A 22,945-nucleotide genomic window follows, 5' to 3' on the forward strand; every position below is an offset into this window, starting at 1 on the left:
TTGTAATACAGCCCTTAAACCTAATCCTCCGCTTCCCAAATAATAAGTAACTGTCACACACTCTTAGCTACATGTTGGTATAGACCAGTGTTGGCTAACCTGTGACACTCCAGGTGTTGTGAAACTACAAGTCCAAGCATGCCTTGCCAATATATAGCAGCTTATTGCTGGAAGGTTATACTGGGACTTGTAGTTTCACAACACCTGGAGTGTCACAGGTTAGCCAACACTGGTATAGACCATGGCAAGTACCGTCCCTCAATACTGCACCACTATCAGAGACGCCAAGTGCTCAGTATAAATCTTTATTCTAGCCGTCATATTGAAATCCTTGATGTCACTGAATGATGGGGGAGTGGCTGATCATATCAGCTTGAAGAGGACTCAAAAAGGACACTTTCAATACCCAGAGGCAGGGGCCGACCTGTAGGGTGGGTAGTATTTTAACAGATTACAAAAAACATTAGGCCTGATGCGGAGTTGAACTTATGCCAGTTTGCGCAAATTCGCCCTGTGCATACCCAAAATAACAACGGAGGCATATCCGCTAATGCAGACTTGCACATATCTGGCACTTGCGTCTCCTTATACCACTGAGAAGGCAGAAGAGGGCAGTGGAGTGATTTGATGTAGGATCAGTACAGTAAGGGCATGCAGACCTGCAGAAACACACATATGCATCTGTTATCTATTGCAAATACGTGCTGATGATGATGACTTAAGAGTAATTCGAGCTGCGTTGTGGAACCAGACTTGAGAGTTGTACAGTTATAAATATGGGTGGATGTACACTATTTTGGAGCGTGGTGGCTTTCAGCAGAATTTGCAACCATTTTGAAAACAATTATGTATCATCCCCAAGAAAGACATTAAGATCGAAGTCATCATTTATCCCTTTGCAAAGTGCCCAAACAATATACCCAGTACAATTTCCTTTTTCTGAGTAATTTTACTTTATTGCCCTCCTGGAACCCAGTATACTTACCAGGACAGGAGAGTCGGTTACCATCGTGTTTAGCCTGGTAGCGTGCACAGATATCATGGGTTTGGGTATTTAATTTTGAGCTGCTGTTCACAAAATCTTTTTAACATTCTAGATTTTCATCCAATATAATAAAGACCACATGGGCATGTAATTAGATAAACAGCAATGATGGATGAACATGTGATATATAGGTATGATCTTGGCTTTATTAATAGGGCAGAGGATGGCAGATGCGTCTGGTTTCACATCTCCGCCACTTATTACATTCATATGGTACATGTTTGACAGCAGGGGGTGTTAAAGGAAAAGGTGTTAAAATTAGGTGTAAAATAAAGCCCACGTAATGGACATTACAGTGTAAGTTATACTTTTCTGTATATAAAGCTCAATGCGAAGTCTTCTGTTCTAGATGTATTCTATTGTTTTAAATAAATTAGCTTGATCTTAAACTAGTTCATTTATTTATGATGATAATTTATATTATGTCATTATCCTTTATTTACAAAACAATGGTTAAAAAGTGATTTTTATTGTCTATCAAGAGTGTAGTTTCTTTTCAATCGAATAAATTAGCTTTTGATCCACTTATGTGGCTACTTTTAAGGTGTAAAAACGTGTAACTGTGCAGTCAGTGTGCTAGTAATCAGCTTATTAAGAGTAGAAATGTTGTGGGCAAGGTCTTCCGCTCAACACCACCGACAGGCGCTACGCTCACTCCACGGTGATCGGAACTCATCAAGCTGTGCCTATTTAGACCTCATTTGGTCATTACTGAATTCTGAGCCCCAAAATGTAATTACTGGTGGAGAATAATGATAAAAGATGTGCTTTAGAAAAGGATGACAGCTCTTGCTTAAAACATGCAGCATTATACAGGAAAAGCAGAGAGAAAAAAAAGTTAAGAGGTTGGGTTGGGGAGGGTTCATTTGAACAGTGCATGGATCTATTAAAGTTAGTGGCGAAGCGGATGTCTCACTGCCCCATATTTTGAAAACATTTTTTAATGTTTATATTTAATATACTTCTGTTTGATATACACGTATATCAAACAGTATGCGTGTGTGTGTATATATATATATATATATATATATATATATATATATATATATATATATATACACACACACACACACAGGTATTCCTCACTTAACGACCGAGTTCCGTTCTTACGACTAGGTCGTTAAGCGAATTGGTCGCTAAGTGAGTACAGTACTGTTATATGCACCTACATGTATTGTAATCATTTTTATTGATTCTGAATGAAGAAATAGAGTAAAGAAAACTGTATTTTGTTAGTTTGCTTTACATTACATAACACTGCATAACAGAAAATAAACATGTGTACAGTAAAGCTCTACAAACAGCAGCAATTATAACAATGAGGACCCAGGGAGAACCTGGTTGTAAGTCCGAGCGGTCATTAAATGGGTAGGTTGTTAAGTGAGGAATACCTGTATATATATATATATATATATATATATATATATATTATATATATATATATATATATATAATCCTAGTTTGGCAAACACGGTGTTCAGGAGTAGATCTTACATACTTGCATCCAGTCATTCTTAAGATCCCAATTGCAAACCCTTATGTCTTTCTATATTCAAGAGCATACTAATGAAAGGAGATTGGGGATGCTTGTCAAAGGATGTATTTACATGAAACACTCCTAATTTACATAAAGAACTTTACAATGATCATAGCGCATCTGAAGTGGTTCCAAACGCCAGAATACAATGTAAGCTGTGATTTTCCCTGGGGGCAAAACTATGTCTACGAAGGTGTCATCCAGCATCCACTGTCCCTATACAGTACAATGTGTCATTCACTGTAGTAATTTATCAATTATTATATGAGTGATATCTCCATTCACACCATCTATTACTGCACTTCTCAGCATCACTATTAGCTTTTGATACACGTACAGATATTTACACTTTTATTCTTCTGTTTCACTTCACCACAGCGATCTCACCAAGCGGGACAGCGTCTCATCACTGAGCACTAAGGAACTTCATCATTCTTCTATCACAATATATTTTCACAATTTTATTACTGTCAGTGTCACACTTTTATTATGTTTCAGCCTTGGTGTTTGTGACATGTATTTTAGATATATGTTCTAATGTTTGAGTAAATTGAATTGCATTCTGTCTTTCAAGCTCACTGTGATTCTACATATTATCACTTTCTATATTTCACCATTAGTCTTGTATATAGTTCCATTTTGAGTCACTTTCAACGATATTTTTCTTTCTTGCACAATCCATTATGTGGTTCACATAACCCCTAACAGCAGCGATCTTTGACTTCCCCTAACCTGACATCAGCCCTTACCCTGTCAGATGACTCCTCTGTCCGGTAAAGTCTTCTCTCTGCCTGATCCTGATGCTGGAAACCCGATTAAGGTCCTCTCTGCGATGTCCGGATAACCTTGAGGTCCTGAAAGGATTGTCAAGGTCCTGAAAGGACATCCGGACATCGCAGAGAGGACCTTAATCGGGTTTCCAGCATCAGGATCAGACAGAGAGAAGACAGAAGACTTTACCAGACAGAGGAACCATCTGATTAGGGTAAGTCAGAATTCACTGTAGCGTTGTCTCTCCTCTGTATAAGCTGCACAATTACTCTGTAATGTTTATCCTCAATTTTTTCACATGATTTATATAGGTGTGTCTTATACAGGGGAGCGTCCTATACATGGGGAAATACGGTATATATATATATATATATATATATATATATATATATATACACACACACACACACACACACACACACGTATACACATATATATACACACACACATACATATACCGACACATATATACATGCATCTTCTTTGTGAGCAGAATTTTACTAGACATTCGGTGCGCTATTGGGTGTAAACAAAAAGATTTTTTACACGGTCACTTTCTACTGCCCGGAGAAATCTCACACAAGCACGGGGAGGACGTATAAATAGGGTTCTGCTTGGAAATGACCCCAGCGTGGTTATGCAGCAATCTTAACCACTCTTCTGCCAAAAGTATATATTTGATATATAATCACAAAGTTTTGAGGCAATTACAAACAAAAGAGTCAATTTAATGAGTAGTGAGTGAGGTGGAGACGTACCTGATGCCTCGGAGTTTAGCTCTGTTGTCATGGCGATCTATAAGATTGTGTAATATTTCCAACACTAATTGGCGTAGCTCACAATCCTCCATGAGAGACGGAGACAGCAGAGGATCCAGAAACGGCGAGGGAAGGGCTGCTGCAATGGTCTTGGCTTTGTAACCCGAGGTTACCTGTCAATCAGAATCAAAATCAAGTGCTAAAAAACAAAGTGCAAAAAATTGTTTTCTGACATCATGAGCTTATTTCTGCGCAGTTGCAATCAGATTACATGCAACATCCACAGCTTAGCAGGGCTAGAGGGTGACACTGTAGAGGGTGAAGAAATTCTAACTGTAAGCGGGATTGGTACGCACTGCACCTTATATTACAAAAAGATATCTCATTCTGCAAAACAAGTTATTTAATTGAGATTGAAGGGGTGGAGGAGGATACTTAGGGGGTAATTTTCCAGTTTGGTGGGTGCCCTCAGGCGCTTTTTACGGCTAATCCGTAGGTGCCGGTGATCAGGAGACGTCCTGTGTACAATGGGATGACTTTTGCTCCCACAGTGTGCATGTGACACAGGAGAGTGTGTTTATATTCACACAGACATCCATGTAATAAATCTATGTACATGTAGAAGTGTTATGATGTAATAAGGAGAGACCAGATGTCTCCTCACTCTCGTGATAAATGTAAGATATAAATGAATAATATGTAAAAGATGTAATGAAGGTGGGGGCCCGAAATGACAGTACAGGACCATGAAGTTGTATTTTTTGCACTAAACAATAAAAGCATTTCCATCTGATCCCACAACCTGGAAATGTAACATTGTAAATTGTATTTTATCATACAATTGATGCTCACCATGAGTAGGGATCTCAGAAGCATAAGCTGAATTCTCTTTGTTCCCAAATCCCTAAAATAAAAACAATATAAGTACAGTTGAAAACATAATCTGCTTCTAATACACCTATAGTTAATAATGGAAATATACTTCTATTAGTAATAAATAACATTACCGATACAGGCCAATACACTAAACACACAAACACATAATACCAGATAAAACTGCTACCAAGCTGAACGTGTTTTTAATTCTAAAGGATATTTTCTTTTATTTATTGTTGGGACTTCATACATTTCTTTGGTCCACATGCAACTAATTTTGTATGTTGCCGATGCGCTTATTGAAAGCCGGAGAGTTGTTGAACGAGGCTCAACTGAAAAGCGTCAACCGATTTCTGTTGTCGCAGATACACAAACACAAACTAGAAAATAATGACATTGAAACTCCATATAACACATTTCATCAAGGGAAATATTGTCATAAAAGGGTAACTACGGTATAGAACGTTTGTTTGTAGATTTATAAGTGTTAAGATGACCACTAACATACAAAAGGTATATATCCACCGATCAGTCACAACATTAAAACCACTGACAAGTGAAGTGAATAACTTTGATTTTCTCATTACAACGGCACTCGTCAAGAGGTGGGATATATTAGGCAGCAAGTGAACAGTCAGTTCTTGAAGTTGATGTGTTGGAAGCATAAAAAATGGGTAAGGATCTGAGTAAGTTTGACAAGGGCCAAATTGTGATGTCTAGATGACTGGGTCAGGGAATCGCCAATACGGCAGGTCTTATGGGGTCTTCTTAGTATGCACGTGGTTTCTTTTAAATCATGTGGATGGCTGGGTGCGTGTGCGTCGTTTACCTGGGGAAGAGATGGCAGCAGGATCCACTATGGGAAGAAGACAAGCCTAGCGAAGAAAGTGTGATGCTCTGGGCAATGTTCTGCTGGGAAACCTTGGGTCCTGGCATTCAGGTGGATGTTACTTTGACACGTACCACCTTCCTAAACATTGTTGCAGACCAAGTACACCCCTTCATGGCAACGGTATTCCCTGATGGCAGTGGCCTCTGTCAGCAGAATAATGCGCACTTCCACACTGCAAAAATTGTTCAGAAATGGTTTGAGGAACAGGACAGAGTTCAAGGTGTTGACTCCAATTTTCCAGATGTCAATCCGATCGAGCATGTGTGGGATGTGCTGGAAAAACAAGTCCGGCCCTGGAGGCCCCACCTCACAACTTACAAGACTTAAAGGATCTGCTGCTAACGTCTTGGTGCCATATACCACAGGACACCTTCAGAGGTGGCCTTGTTGGGTCAGAGCTGTTTTGGCAGCACAAGGGGGACCTATACAGTTTTAGGCAGGTGGATTTAATGTTGTGACTGATCGGTATATATATATGCATATGTATTTTTTTTAAACTTTGGTTCCACTTTAAACATGCACTGATAGAAACAAAAGCTACAAGGTGTAAGATATATTGAGCTGGTGATGTGTAACCACATATCTCATATAGAAATAATTATGTCCTTGCAGAAACATTCCTATATCTGACAGGTGCTTAGAGCAGCAGCACTAATGACCCATCTGTGCGTCTCCATAAATAGCATAGAGTATATATAATCTTACAAGGCTGTCTGGTAAGCGCTGGTCACCTTTTATTTCCAGCTAAAGATATGTCCATACACCAACAAAAAAAATACTATGCATTTGTATAAAAAGCAGAAATCACATGCAACATTCAGAGTCTGTGATGAAAGAAAATTAAGAAATCAAAAACAATAAAATAAAAGGTAAGAGAATTGCAATAAAAATATCCATAAACTATTAAAGGACAATTTCAATAAAAAAACCAAAACAAAACAAAACAGTTTTTGGTATAATTAGGAGTACTAGGGGGTTAATGTATCAAGCTACGTGTTTCCAGCGGGTTTAAAAAAAAGTGAAGATGTTGCCTATAGCAACCAGTCAGATTCTAGTTATTTATTTAGTACATGCTACAAAATGACAGCTAGAATCTGATTGGTTGCTATAGGCAACATCTCCAATTTTCAAACCCGCCGGAAACCCGCAGCTTGATACATTTAACCCATGGAGTTGATCCAGTGGATCTCCTTGTTGTTTGTAGCGGCAGAAGATCCTCCCAACCGCTAGAGCACACCTGTTCTGGGTAGTGAGTGTCTCCACTTCGTGCTTGTGACAGAATGCCCTTCACGCCGTTATATGCAATCCCGGGGACCATAACACCTTTTATTTTCACACACCTAAGTCCACCTAAACTAATTTCTTTACCTTTTGAACAAAAAAAAATAAAATCTGTGTATTTATCTAGAGGCATGATCAAATATCATAGCTTTACCTACAACAAATAGCAAAATAATTCTGGAATTCTTTACCAATTTTATGTACATCACCCAAAAGCTAATAAAAAAGAAAGTGCATGCTCTATATGATGTGTCCTTAAATACGTCATCAGGGAATCACAACGATACTGCCTGGAGAAACGTGCAAGAGGGGGAAAATTTTACAATTTAAAAGGACCTTATAAGAAGTGTTTACGGGGCCAAGGCACGATAATGAGACCTGGGTTCTGAAGCTTAAGAATACGTCCAGGAGCCTAGTCACCTGTGAGAGGTAAGTGTCGGGAAGACTTTAGCGATAGCTGCAGCTGATGGCGTTACAAATCCCTAGTCACACCTGTTTCAGCCTTTGATCCTAAACAGCTCCCGCAATAAGGAATGTATATGTGAAAGGTTTATGCCACTGTTATATGAAAGGAAGGGGGATTGACCCTCATAAGCTCCAACAAGGACAATCTTTGATCAGCATTCAGTAGGCTTGTTCTATATGAGATAGAACTTATCTGACATGTTTTAGGAGTCAAACTCCTCTCCAGTATGTCTACTATCGGGATATAGAATCTATTCCAAGGTTTTATATTTAGAACATTAGGCTTTTTATTGTTATAATCAAAGTGGACTGTTTACATTTTTTATAATTGTTATGTTTATTAATAAATATAAAATATTATAGATTTTATGTAGTTTTTGAGTGTGTGGTATCCTATGTTTGGACAGGGCGGCTGCACTTCCTTTTTTCTTTTTCATAAAAAGTTTTATAGTTGAATTATTGCACATAATAAGTTTGAGAATTGTAATTAATAGTAACATTTCAATTGGGCTAAATAATAATTTATATAAAATTAATTTTGGTTTGGTCTGATACAGTGAGGTTTGTATTCAGCGCCCCACTGTTATCCAGTGTGGATATTATACTTGGTGTGTTTTTTAACTAAAACATAACTGCAATCAAATAAATTAATGCTGCAGGTTATACAATTATACACAATTGTACATGCACTACTGAAACTTCACATGTATATTTTTATTTCTATATATGATGGAAAGACATATCTACACACCTATCTCTCTCTCTCTCATATCTATCTCTCTCTAATTTTTATATATATATATATATATATATATATATATATATATATATATATATATATATATATATATATATATATATATATATATATCTCTATCTATGTTTCTACATAAACAATACTTGTTAAGAACTATATATGATATTTGTATTACTTAATTCGCCCCCCAGACAGAGTCTCTCACACTATCAGAGCCGTCCTCTCTCCGAGAACAGTGCTAAGATTCCGTAACTAACAATGAAGACTTGCAGTGACTATAGCAGAACCTACGTTACCACGGCAACCACTGGCTGTTGTCAGGGTAACAGACATCAGTGTATTATATTCTCATCAGCGAAGTTTCTTTACCATTGCAAATACAACAATTCTTAAAATGACAAAAAAAAATAAGATAATAAGAATAAAGTGTCTGTGTAGCGCAAGGGATAAAAAGACAGTTCCGACGCAGAGGCTTCACCGTACAGACACATTATAAAAGATAAAGTGATGCCTTATTGCAAGGTAGCGTCACAGCCCGCCAAGAATAAAGTCAGAGCTATAGGTGTGATCTATGAGTAATGCAGATGTGTGCTTATTTCCGCCTAGCTAATTTTATAGCAGCGTGGGTAGATCGGACAAGTGCCTTAATAAGAGCATCTGTCTGACTGTGAGAGATACGAGCTCAGGCAGGATGTAAAAATAGTGCTCGATCTGAAGGTGTGCTGTGCGGCAAATGCGCACAGCCGCGTCACTGCGAAACTCGGAGAAAGTAACCGATGCGTTAATTCAGAAGATATGCAGATACAGACACAAAATAGCAAGCAGAAGAAATTATAGCCCGCCGGTAGCAAGGAAAATAAGATCTAAACACGGAGACCAAGAGACTTTGAACATTTAAAATTGCAGAAGTTGTTTTAGAAGTCAAAACAAGTGTTTCTTTATAGGACTTCTAGAAAAAGACAGAGTTTTTATTTCTAGAAACAAAGACATGTGGTGAACAATAATTTTAAAACTATCCTGTATCAAATCAAAAGAAACAATGTATTTCCTGTCTGGATTACTTTGAATCACCTCCCTTATGGATCCCTAATGTTTACAGAAGTCATGTACAGTAATCCTAACAACCTTAATGTGTCAATGCAAACATATGCTTGGTCACTGATAAATGTGTTTTCTCTTTTTATCTGGTCGGTGTACCATACAGTTACCATGCCAAGAGCAGCACAAATACTCATGTTGTATGTTATTGTATGAACCTTTATTGGATGGTAAGAATGTGGTAAAGACCAGATTTATATGTCCACCTGCATGGCGGATAGACAAGGCTGCCCCCTGTAGCGAACGCCACGTGACTGGTCTTGGATAGAGACTGGTTAAATAGTACCTGTTGGCTACACACAGCCAATGCAGCTATTTAAGGCTCTAAACCAATAACCACAAGAAAGCAGCCTAGGAATTCACTAGGAACCTGTGACAACACTGTGGCACAAAACTCCCGGACTCCTAGTGAATAGGCATCAAATGTTATGAATTAAATAAATTTATGTCAGCTTATTTTCCAGCACTTCTGCTGTATATATAATGTCAGAGGTATTCCAGTCTGAATCTGTATCATCAATCATTAGGTACACGAAGAAAGCCAAGTGTCCTACAGCTTTCATAGAAGAAATCCCGACTCCCAGCCTGTAACGGGATTCTCCAGCCTGTATCAGGACCTCCTACACCTGTATTTGTGAGTGGTACCAGACACCTTTTCTTAGTGCATCGCCTGGTGTTTTAGATTTAGCTGTCCTTTAAGTGCAGGGGCAAACGCAGTATTTGTAGAGGGGGGTTTCCACACCACGCCGCCAGTGGGCGTGACCAGCATGCATGGGGGCGTGGCTATAATATTAGACAGTGCTTGGCTGCTCTCCAACTCTTTCTATCCCCATAACATACATGGGCAATGCTGCGTGCACTACTGTTAGGTACACGTAGCTCTCCCTTTTCAAGCAGAGCAGTGTGAAGTGGGGCAGGGTCCAGCCACCTCAATTATACAGGGTCCCAGGCCTAGAGGGGGGTTTCCAGGCATAGGAAACCCCCCTTTGTTTGCCTATGAAGTGAACATTGGTATCTTACTGCATGATCAGTTGCTTACCCGAGCTGACTGGTATCGAGTGTGTGAGACGATCCGAACACCGGCACCTTGCCCATGATGAACATCATTATCTCCGACCTCTGGTAATCTGGTAAATTACTTCCAAAGAAACCTGCAGAACAACAACATTAATAATGTAAAGAAGCAAAATTAATTTCCATGCACCCTAAATCTTTCAACTGAAGAACAAACATAGGGGTTCCGTCACTCTAACTGAAAATCAGGACACCCCGGTGACTTTTCTCACGTTCATTAAAGCACCATCCTGCTGCCTTCTGGGTGCCGGACACCTATTTACAAAATTAAGACAATTGCAAATAAAAAGAAATGGACATATATGTATTTATTTATATTGGGATGGTCTAGAGTCAGGCTGTCCAACCAGTGCTCCGTGGTCCATATGTAGCCATCGCCATTCCTAACAAACGCCAACTACTGTATGACACCATTTCTCTAATAGCAACCAACCTCCGCGCAGCCCTTTTATTTAATCCCTTGGACAGTAATCTAGAGTCATATGGTCTATATTTCCACCATAGATGTATTTACTTTATTTGCCATTTAATCATCACAGCAAATAAAACATTGGCAAAACTGTTTCCTAGTTGTTATGTTTCTGCAGCTGCACCCAAAATAAGGATCAACACGCTGCATGTTCAACAAATGGAGGATGATGTTCGGCCAACATCTTCATCTTCTTACACAAACATTGTGACCGTGATTTAAGATCAGTTCTTTTGACATTAGATGTCACTGTTGTATCGCTATACAACTAACCCATTGTTATCTTTAAGTTCTCTGTAAAATGAAAACAAATTACCATGTTCAGCACCAGTTCCAAAACTTTTTATTGATTTTACGATAAGTAAAGGGCTTTATCTGCTTCATTACTGTGTGTTAATTTGTGGGCTTTCATTTACAGAAGTACACCCCTTTCCTGCTCCTTCTGTAGATTTAATTAGCAATTTGTGCTGAAGATCCTGCATTTATCTAAACATCACAGATTATTCTTCCAACACCAAGAACTGAGAAGATGTAAGAGGAGACGCTGAGCAGGCTGAAAGCTTTAAGGGTTTTGTCTTGTACGGGTGTTTCAGGTTTATGTTTTAGCCATAGCAGACACATATTAGTGCAGGATCAATGTTGTGGCATTTAAGTTGATGCACCTCAGCAGAATGGACATGAGTGTATAACATGAATCCATTAGAACACACAGTATAATTGTACTTTGGAAGCGGAGTAAATCTAGATGGTGGAGCGTTGGTTATGTCCATCTGTGGAGAGCGCTCTACAGATAAGTTGGGTATTGCAGCTCTAGTAAATCTCATATAAAACAGACATATAAAGAGATTGCAATGTTCAGTCTCTGAAGCAACTTAGGATTGTGGTGGTTTAACTATTGTGCATATGCAAGATGTTGAAATGAAAGAAGTTCTCAACCTTAAAAAGGTGAAGGGGATTTACATAACCCCACTTGTTTTTTTAGTCTTTGTTTTCAAGTCCAATTTTCTTTTTTTGTACACTGCTTTATGTATGTTCTCTTTTCCCCACTGTGGAGCTCACAAATCAACAGCAATAATAATAATCCTGCGTCGTTTCCTCTGCCCTAGGTCCCCGGGTTGTTCATCGTTGAATTAGGGATCACTTTTAAAGACCACTGGTGGAAAGGAAGATTTTTGTGCACTGACACATGACAGTCTTCTTCCGATTAAATGGTTACAGAAACTGACTGTCTTCTCAGTCATTGGCTTGAATCTATTACATCCACAGACACCTTGGCTACACACACAACAGAACTAGTCAGATGGAAAGGGTGGTTTTGTAAGACACTCCTCCATATGAAATCTATCCACAGTGCGCTACAGTGATAAGGTGGGTGTATGTAGGACCTAAGTACACTAGAGTGATAAGGTGGGTGTGAGTAGGACCTCAGTACACTAGAGTGATAAGGTGGGTGTGTGTAGGACCTCCTCAGTACACTACAGTGATAAGGTGGGTGTGTGTAGGACCTCCTCAGTACACTACAGTGATAAGGTGGGTGTATGGAGGACCTCCTCAGTACACTACAGTGATAAGGTGGGTGTATGGAGGACCTCCTCAGTACACTACAGTGATAAGGTGGGTTAATGTAGGACCTCAGTACACTACAGTGATAAGGTGGGTGTATGGAGGACCTCCTCAGTGCACTACAGTGATAAGGTGGGTGTATGGAGGACCTCCTCAGTACACTACAGTGATAAGGTGGGTTAATGTAGGACCTCAGTACACTACAGTGATAAGGTGGGTTAATGTAGGACCTCAGTACACTACAGTGATAAGGTGGGTGTATGGAGCACCTCCTCAGTGCACTACAGTGATAAGGTGGGTGTATGGAGGACCTCCTCAGTGCACTACAGTGATAAGGTGGGTGTATGGAGGACCTCCTCAGTGCACTACAGTGATAAGGTGGGTGTATGGAGCACCTCCTCAGTACACTACAGTGATAAGGTGGGTGTATGTAGGACCTCCTCAGTACACTACAGTGATAAGGTGGGTTAATGTAGGACCTCAGTACACTACAGTGATAAGGTGGGTGTATGGAGCACCTCCTCAGTGCACTACAGTGATAAGGTGGGTGTATGGAGGACCTCCTCAGTACACTACAGTGATAAGGTGGGTGTATGTAGGACCTCCTCAGTACACTACAGTGATAAGGTGGGTGTATGGAGCACCTCCTCAGTGCACTACAGTGATAAGGTGGGTGTATGTAGGACCTCCTCAGTGCACTACAGTGATAAGGTGGGTGTATGTAGGACCTCCTCAGTGCACTACAGTGATAAGGTGGGTTAATGTAGGACCTCAGTACACTACAGTGATAAGGTGGGTGTATGGAGCACCTCCTCAGTGCACTACAGTGATAAGGTGGGTGTATGTAGGACCTCCTCAGTGCACTACAGTGATAAGGTGGGTGTATGTAGGACCTCCTCAGTACACTACAGTGATAAGGTGGGTTAATGTAGGACCTCAGTACACTACAGTGATAAGGTGGGTGTATGGAGCACCTCCTCAGTGCACTACAGTAATAAGGTGGGTGTATGTAGGACCTCCTCAGTGCACTACAGTGATAAGGTGGGTGTATGTAGGACCTCCTCAGTGCACTACAGTGATAAGGTGGGTGTATGGAGCACCTCCTCAGTGCACTACAGTGATAAGGTGGATGTATGGAGGACCTCCTCAGTGCACTACAGTAATAAGGTGGATGTATGAAGCACCTCCTCAGTGCACTACAGTGATAAGGTGGGTGTATGGAGCACCTCCTCAGTGCACTACAGTGATAAGGTGGGTGTATGTAGGACCTCCTCAGTGCACTACAGTAATAAGGTGGATGTATGAAGCACCTCCTCAGTGCACTACAGTGATAAGGTGGGTGTATGAAGCACCTCCTCAGTGCACTACAGTGATAAGGTGGGTGTATGAAGCACCTCCTCAGTGCACTACAGTGATAAGGTGGATGTATGAAGCACCTCCTCAGTGCCCTACAGTGACAAGGTGGGTGTATGGAGGACCTCCTCAGTGCACTACAGTGATAAGGTGGGTGTATGAAGCACCTCCTCAGTGCACTACAGTGATAAGGTGGGTGTATGAAGCACCTCCTCAGTACACTACAGTGATAAGGTGGGTTAATGTAGGACCTCAGTACACTACAGTGATAAGGTGGGTGTATGGAGGACCTCCTCAGTGCACTACAGTGATAAGGTGGGTGTATGAAGCACCTCCTCAGTACACTACAGTGATAAGGTGGGTTAATGTAGGACCTCAGTACACTACAGTGATAAGGTGGGTGTATGGAGGACCTCCTCAGTGCACTACAGTGATAAGGTGGGTGTATGAAGCACCTCCTCAGTGCACTACAGTGATAAGGTGGGTGTATGGAGCACCTCCTCAGTGCACTACAGTGATAAGGTGGATGTATGAAGCACCTCCTCAGTGCACTACAGTGACAAGGTGAGTGTGTGTAGTACAAAACTAGTAAGTTGGATCTACCACATTCCCTTCAGGAAAAGAACAAAGTTAAAACACGAAAAGAACTCATACACTGACATACAAGGCTTTATACAAGGACAACCACGTTAGAAAATAAAATAAAAAGTTAGAGGGAGAAAACGTGAAAATAGACAGATGTGAACATCACTCACCGATCGTCTGGATGATCGCGTTCTGGACAATCCGCTCATCACTCTCCTTAGTGCTGGAGCTGAAGACTGCGCTGCCCGCAGAGCTCCTCCGGTCTCCAAGCTCAAAGTCCACGCTAAGTGTCAGATGCTTCAGGAGAGTATTAAATACTTCCAGCACGGTGGGACCTGCCAGCAGAAAGGAGGCGACAATACAAAATTAATGGGATTTAACAGGTGGGAAGACTAAAATACAAACAATGTGCAATTAACTTGGTTTTTATGGATATTTCAACCATTGTATTGCTTTTATCAGTATCAAAACAAAGTTTATTACGGAAGGAAAAAATGCATCTCAATAATGACTAATGTATTTTTACTAAATATCACTAAAAAACATAATGGACTTATGCCTAATTGTGTATGGAATATAGCGGCTTTCGGTAAATTGTTCCAAGATTCTGCAATGTGGCCCTCTATCACTGAAACTAAGGTATAACACAGAAATAAAATCTACAACGGGTGGATGTGTGTGAGTGTACATCCTAATGTACAGGACCAATGCATCTAAAATGCAAATTGAAACAATATAACAATGCATGTATTCTGTAGCTGTCCAAATTCTAAAAAGTTAAATAAACTTTGTATCATGTAGAGGAACTTCTAATTCCAGTCTTTCCACATAAGATTAGAAGAATCATCACTTCACTACTCTGTGCCTTTGACTATATAACTCTCAGTCTGTGGCTTCCCCTTACCCCCATTCCCCTCCTCACATCATGTCACTGCCCCTGTCACATGAAGCCCTGTCCTCACTAACACATCACTCATCTCCTGATATACTCTGTACTGCTGGGGACCCTGCTCCTTCCACTGTATAACTCTCAGTCTGTGGCTTCCTGCTACCTCCATTCCCCTCCTCACATCATGTCACTGCCCCTGTCACATGAAACCCTGTCCTCACTAACACATCCTGATATAAGCTGTGCTGCTGGGGGATCCTGCTCCTTCCACTATATAACTCTCAGTCTGTGGCTCCCTGCTGCCTCCATTCCCCTCCTCACATCACGTCACCGAGTGGGGCACCTGGGGGCTGTGGCTGCTCTCGAAATCGAGTCCAGTGTTCTCAATACACAAGTAACTCTAGAACATACCGACCTCAAGATTTATCTGCCAGACGCGAATAAGTCATTGCAGAGACAACGAGGGGAACGGTAGAAAGGGGAAACTATGCTAATGGTAATGGACCTGGCCTCCCTGATGCTCTGTTAGCTGGATGTGCACTGGGAATTAACATTAAATATTTTATTCAGGTGGACACCTTCACTAGCATTTTATACAAACTTACATAGAATGTATGTTGTCCTCTAATAAAAGACTTTAATAACAAGCGCTACACTTACACTTAAATACCAAATAAGATAATAAATAAAATAATGTTAAGGAGGTTAGTGGTACTTCGGACAAGGGGTGCAGCCACATGAAGAGGCACCTAAAATTTTATACATTTAAAGATATAAAAAAATATAGACCAATAGCGCACACCCTAACAGACTCACAATGTGAAGCCAATAAAATAAAAATAGCTCTAAAAACCTATACATTTATTGTGATTATAAGATAAACAGAGAAAAAGACATGTAAATGACTCAGACAATATGCAGTCAATAAAAGCAAAAAAAATAAAAAATAAAATAAATAAAAAAAATAATAAAATTAAAAGAATGAAAGGAAAAAGTAATGAAACTGTTCTCAGTCAATATAAAGGAAAACAGTCCCAATAAGTCCACTAGGAGTAATTGTCATTAGAAAGGGAGCTCCTTAGTTTGATATACTCCTAAAATCCTGAAGATGTAGGCAATTTGCGTTCATTTTTATTCTTATTTTTTTTCTTTTACGGTGAGCGCTATTGGTCTATATTTATAAAGAGCAGGAATAGTCACTATTTTTATCCTTAGAAAACATTTGCTTAACAAATTTTCATTACATTTACAAAAAAAGGACTGACAAGTACTAAGATAAATGCGTTAGATCAGGAGAATATGTTGATTAGATGAACTTGCAGTTATAAGAGAACCAAATGTTCACAACAGACTATATTGCAGCTAAACAGCTAAGAGGCATGGTATTATTACTATATGTAACCGTATTGGTTATCAGTGTCATGGTTTTCCTCCTGGTGATGGATCTAAGCACAGTGGGCGTTCTCATCTCTCCATGTGCTGTACCCACTCTGCACTATCCTCCTGGTGAGTGAGGTTTATATTGTGGGGATAGATCTAAGCACAGCGGGAGTTCTCTTCTCTCCATGTGCTGTACCCACTCTGCACTATCCTCCTGGTGAGTGAGGTTTATATTGAGGGGATAGATCTAAGCACAGCGGGAGTTCTCTTCTCTCCATGTGCTGTACCCACTCTGCACTATCCTCCTGGTGAGTGAGGTTTATATTGAGGGGATAGATCTAAGCACAGTGGGAGTTCTCTTCTCTCCATGTGCTGTACCCACTCTGCACTATCCTCCTGGTGAGTGAGGTTTATATTGTGGGGATGGATCTAAGCACAGAGGGCGTTCTTATCTCTCCATGTGCTGTACCAACTGTGCACTATCCCCCCGGTGAGTGAGGTTTATATTGTGGGGATAGATCTAAGCACAGCGGGCGTTCTCATCTCTCCATGTGCTGTACCCACTCTGCACTATCCTCCTGGTGAGTGAGGTTTATATTGTGGGGATGGATCTAAGCACAGTGGGCGTTCTCATCTCTCCATGTGCTGTACCCACTCTGCACTATCCTCCTGGTGAGTGAGGTTTATATTGTAGGGATGGATCTAAGCACAGCGGGCGTTCTCATCTCTCCATGTGCTGTACCCACTGTGCACTATCCCCCTGGTGAGTGAGGTTTATATTGTGGGGATAGATCTAAGCATAGTGGGCGTTCTCGTCTCTCCATGTGCTGTACCCACTCTGCACTATCCCCCTGGTGAGTGAGGTTTATATTGTGGGGATGGATCCAAGCACAGCGGATGTTCTCGTCTCTCCATGTGCTGTACCCACTCTGCACTATCCCCTGGTGAGTGAGGTTTATATTGTGGGGATGGATCTAAGCACAGTGGGCGTTCTCATCTCTCCATGTGCTGTACCCACTCTGTACTATCCCCTGGTGAGTGAGGTTTATATTGTGGGGATGGATCTAAGCACAGTGGGCGTTCTCATCTCTCCATGTGCTGTACCCACTCTGTACTATCCCCGTGGTGAGTGAGGTTTATATTGTGGGGATGGATCTGAGCACAGTGGGCGTTCTCGTCTCTCCATGTGCTGTACCCACTCTGCACTATCCTCCTGGTGAGTGAGGTTTATATTGTGGGGATAGATCTAAGCACAGCGGGCGTTCTCATCTCTCCATGTGCTGTACCCACTGTGCACTATCCTCCTGGTGAGTGAGGTTTATATTGTGGGGATGGATCTAAGCACAGCGGGCGTTCTCGTCTCTCCATGTGCTGTACCCACTCTGCACTATCCTCCTGGTGAGTGAGGTTTATATTGTGGGGATGGATCTAAGCACAGCGGGCGTTCTCATCTCTCCATGTGCTGTACCCACTCTGCACTATCCTCCTGGTGAGTGAGGTTTATATTGTGGGGATGGATCTAAGCACAGCGGGCGTTCTCATCTCTCCATGTGCTGTACCCACTCTGCACTATCCTCCTGGTGAGTGAGGTTTATATTGTGGGGATGGATCTAAGCACAGCGGGCGTTCTCATCTCTCCATGTGCTGTACACACTCTGCACTATCCTCCTGGTGAGTGAGGTTTATATTGTGGGGATGGATCTAAGCACAGCGGGCGTTCTCTTCTCTCCATGTGCTGTACCCACTCTGCACTATCCTCCTGGTGAGTGAGGTTTATATTGTGGGGATGGATCTAAGCACAGCGGGCGTTCTCATCTCTCCATGTGCTGTACCCACTCTGCACCATCCTCCTGGTGAGTGAGGTTTATATTGTGGGGATGGATCTAAGCACAGTGAGTGTTCTCGTCTCTCCATGTGCTGTACCCACTCTGCACTATCCTCCTGGTGAGTGAGGTTTATATTGTGGGGATGGATCTGAGCACAGTGGGCGTTCTCGTCTCTCCATGTGCTGTACCCACTCTGCACTATCCTCCTGGTGAGTGAGGTTTATATTGAGGGGATGGATCTAAGCACAGTGAGTGTTCTCGTCTCTCCATGTGCTGTACCCACTCTGCACTATCCTCCTGGTGAGTGAGGTTTATATTGTGGGGATGGATCTGAGCACAGCGGGCGTTCTTGTCTCTCCATGTGCTGTACCCACTCTGCACTATCCCCCTGGTGAGTGAGGTTTATATTGTGGGGATGGATCTGAGCACAGGGGGCGTTCTCGTCTCTCCATGTGCTGTACCCACTCTGCACTATCCCCCTGGTGAGTGAGGTTTATATTGTGGGGATGGATCTGAGCACAGGGGGCGTTCTCGTCTCTCCATGTGCTGTACCCACTCTGCACTATCCCCCTGGTGAGTGAGGTTTATATTGTGGGGATGGATCTAAGCACAGCGGGCGTGCTCGTCTCTCCATGTGCTGTACCCACTCTGCACTATCCTCCTGGTGAGTGAGGTTTATATTGTGGGGATGGATCTAAGCACAGTGGGCGTTCTCGTCTCTCCATGTGCTGTACCCACTCTGCACTATCCTCCTGGTGAGTGAGGTTTATATTGTGGGGATGGATCTAAGCACAGTGGGCGTTCTCGTCTCTCCATGTGCTGTACCCACTCTGCACTCTCCTCCTGGTGAGTGAGGTTTATATTGTGGGGATGGATCTAAGCACAGTGGGCGTTTTCATCTCTCCATGTGCTGTACCCACTGTGCACTTTCCTTATGTCACATAATGACACTTCTAGCATTAAGCTGAAAGAGCCTCTCGGCAATCTGTCTGCAATGGCTGGATCCATGTGGAGAGCGTTTCATGTATATTCACAGTCAATTGCCTGGACGGTATTCCACAGTGGAACATAATACCTTTAGAAGTCTACCACACACAGTGCAGCAGAGGGTTTGTAGGCTGAATCCATATTGATGAGTATACCGTCTACACACTAGGAACCTAACGCTTATGTGATGTTTCTTAAAGGACTCTATTACTTCACTCTTGTAACTATTTTGCCAGCTGAACCAATATTCACATCACCTAGATCAGGAGCTCCTACTGAACAGATGGGACACTTAAAATTGAATATTGTCTCAACCCAGAAATTGTCCGTCTCTGCGGTGTGTAATTGGTGCAGTTCTAAAAAGGAAAAGGAAGGGTGTTGCCCGTAATAATCAATCAGATTATAGCTATCATTTTGCAGAATGTACTAAATAAATGATAGCTGGAATCCGATTGGTTGCTATGGGGAACACCATTTTACCTTTTTAGACGTTTTAGTAAATATACCCCTAAGACTCGAGTATAGATTTATTCAAAAGGTACTTTACCTTAAAGTCACACAGATATTCTAATATCTGCCCACTAGAGGCACTATTCCAGTATACATTTTATTCAAGAAATACGTTCAGCAGCTTCTCTTATATTAAAGGATAGCTTCACCCAAACTAAAATTGTAGTTTGAAGTGGAGTACACTGATATAAGAGCAAAGGCAAAGCTTTATGTGGTGTCTGATCTTACACGAACCCTATGGGTACTGCACAACGCTGAAACAGGCCCCAGAAGTGCACTCTGCTGCCCTGATAAGGGGGTCACCAAGGCGTTGCACAGGCCCCCCCCCCAGTGCATATCCTCTTCACACTAACCCAGGAGGGGCATCAGCTACACAGTAGCAGGAGAGAGGAGCACAGGAATCATCATTTGAAGCATATATGTACAACAGGAGACTGAAGATAATATATATGAGAGGAATCAGAAGAGATGAACGGAGCAGTGAGAGGGTTTAGATTTGCACACAAACATCCCCATTACACAGCAGGGGAAGCCTCTCTCATGTTTCTTGCCAGCACTAGTGGATCCATATAAACTGGAATTTATATGTTTAGGAGAGAAAACGGGAGGACAAATGTCTGTAAACTAACCTGGTTGACGCGATTGTGTCAAGGTTACAATGTGTAGACTGCTAAAATGTGTCTACCTGTGTCTAGTTTTTGCTTGTATAACGGCATTAAAATCAAAATTATGTTTATTTCAATATCCTAGGAAAGGAAAGCCCCATCTGCCCTGAAAGAATTGAAGAAAAAACAAAAAACAAAACAAAAAAACAACAACAACAACGACGCTGCTTTGATAAAGAGATTAAATTGAGCAAAGAACCATCTGGCCATGAGGTGGTTAAGTAGTATATACATGAGTGCACCTTTACCTGGATTATTGGATTAAGGAACAGCGACAGGATCTCTCTAAATCCTATCAATCTACTCACAATCCCACCATAACTGTACAGGCAGCTGGGGGAGGCACACGACAATCACTCTCATTAAGCTGTTTATAAACCCCAAACTTATCTGTGAGACATAGATTCATTGTCGAATATAAAGCAGATACTGAAGTCAGAAACATTCTCAAGAGGTCAATGCAATAAAGAAACATTAAAGCTTCCCTATACCAAATTTCTGTGTAGTGACGATACCGCATTAGACGAACGAAGGTGCACGTTTTGGGGATGAAATGGCTGCTAACAAGTATTATTTATTTATGAACTTTCCCAACTGGTCAAGGTCCCAGTTTGGCACCTTACTGTATTTAGTGCTCTGTTATATGTTCACTTAGTGAGGAAAACGGGGATTACGTCATGTTCTCAGAGCCACTGAACGCAAAAAGACATTTTTCTAATAGGTTGTTTTTTAAAAAAAAAAAAAAAAAAAAAAAAAATCAAACTGTTCTAATCATCCGGCTCTGACTTTCCCCTGCAGGCTCTCATTACGAGATGTTCAGAACCATAAAAAGTAAATCAGGGGAGAGAGAGGAGCATTAGCACTGGATTTTCTGAATGTTAAAGAGGAACACCTAAAATGTTCCATTTGCAGAACCTTCAATCCATTACTTTTGCGCTTATATTCTTTATTAATTTACAAGAGGGTATAAAACTGAGCAGGGTGGAGGCTACAAAGGACTCATCACATTAGGGGGGGGGAAGGGGAACGGGGCACACAAGGTCATTCAAACTCTGGATTTTATATTAACATACTGAATATGGGACAGAATTCTTTGTTGTTTTTTTTGCCCACAGGAAAAAAATTTAGAGGGACATAGTCTTTTTTTTAACTTTAAAATACTGTATAATAATTGGATATGGGCATTTTAAATTACTATCAATCTGATTGTCTTTGTCTGAAATTATGCGAGCAACATGCTGCTGCGTGGAGGAGCGTATATAACCACCACACATGCAAACACTTATACACACGTTTACACGAAGACATACACTTGTAATTAGTTCAGCTTAAAAATAGTTCCAACACATAGTCATTTATAATGAAATGTAGCAGTTTATAGTTAAATATAATAATGTTAAATACACTTTAGTGAGATCTAAGGTTCACGATACAGGAAACATATCATGTCTGGTATCATTCTAATTCCCTATTTATCCTCAGACGTCCGTTTCCATCTGCTAAAAGATCGCACCTTGAGTATGCAAGATATGGATTATAAGGAATAAATGATCAGAATGGTATTGTGTGTGTAATGCACCAGTTTTCGGGGGGAAGATTAGTATGCATCTGTTGGAGAGATGACCCCCACCCTTGGGGGGCATCGTTTGAACTGACCTATGACCTGCATTTCACTGGACTGCCCTGAGGCCTGAACCTATGGAAACATGCCAAATCATCTCTATTGTTTTCACTGTATCACTAACTGTATATAAGCAGGAGCTCTGGGGCCAACAGACAGTCTCTTTGACCACAGACTTCAGGACTGAATGACTGTATGCTGGATCCAGGGCGCCTGCGTATGTAATCGGCTGTACTTATTTTATTGAATTGTTACACGGCTACTTTTTGCTATTAAATCGCATTGTGAATTAGAACCACACTACTTGAAGTGGACAATCTTCATTGAATAATGACTAGACGTACATAACAATACAAAAAGTGAAAACACATAATATAGGATTATAGTTACCGATAGACCCTTTAGCGGCAATAGCCACAGCTTCCAAGAGAACCTGCACAATCCCAGCTCGTATCCGGGGAGAGTCCCTCTTATGCAAATCCAAGTGGCCCAGGATCTGCTGAATCACATGATGCGAGTACTGAGCCTGGGGACACAGGAACA

The 22,945-nt window shown here is 41.3% G+C and overlaps 1 protein-coding gene across 1 annotated transcript in view; it reads right to left on the reverse strand.

Annotated features, from left to right (window-relative positions):
- The window catches only part of EFR3A (EFR3 homolog A), a 108,391-nt gene that overhangs the window by 24,830 nt on the left and 60,616 nt on the right, over positions 1-22,945 (reverse strand). Inside the window, exons 10-14 of the mRNA XM_075211701.1 lie at positions 22,793-22,928; positions 14,695-14,859; positions 10,520-10,631; positions 4,964-5,015; positions 4,112-4,284 (exon numbers count right to left, since the gene is read on the reverse strand). Coding sequence (XP_075067802.1) covers positions 4,112-4,284; positions 4,964-5,015; positions 10,520-10,631; positions 14,695-14,859; positions 22,793-22,928 — 638 coding nt within the window. The remainder of the gene's footprint in view (positions 1-4,111; positions 4,285-4,963; positions 5,016-10,519; positions 10,632-14,694; positions 14,860-22,792; positions 22,929-22,945) is intronic.

The sequence above is a fragment of the Mixophyes fleayi genome, chromosome 5 (genome assembly GCF_038048845.1).
Source record: "Mixophyes fleayi isolate aMixFle1 chromosome 5, aMixFle1.hap1, whole genome shotgun sequence".
NCBI classification, from domain to species: Eukaryota; Metazoa; Chordata; class Amphibia; order Anura; family Limnodynastidae; genus Mixophyes; species Mixophyes fleayi.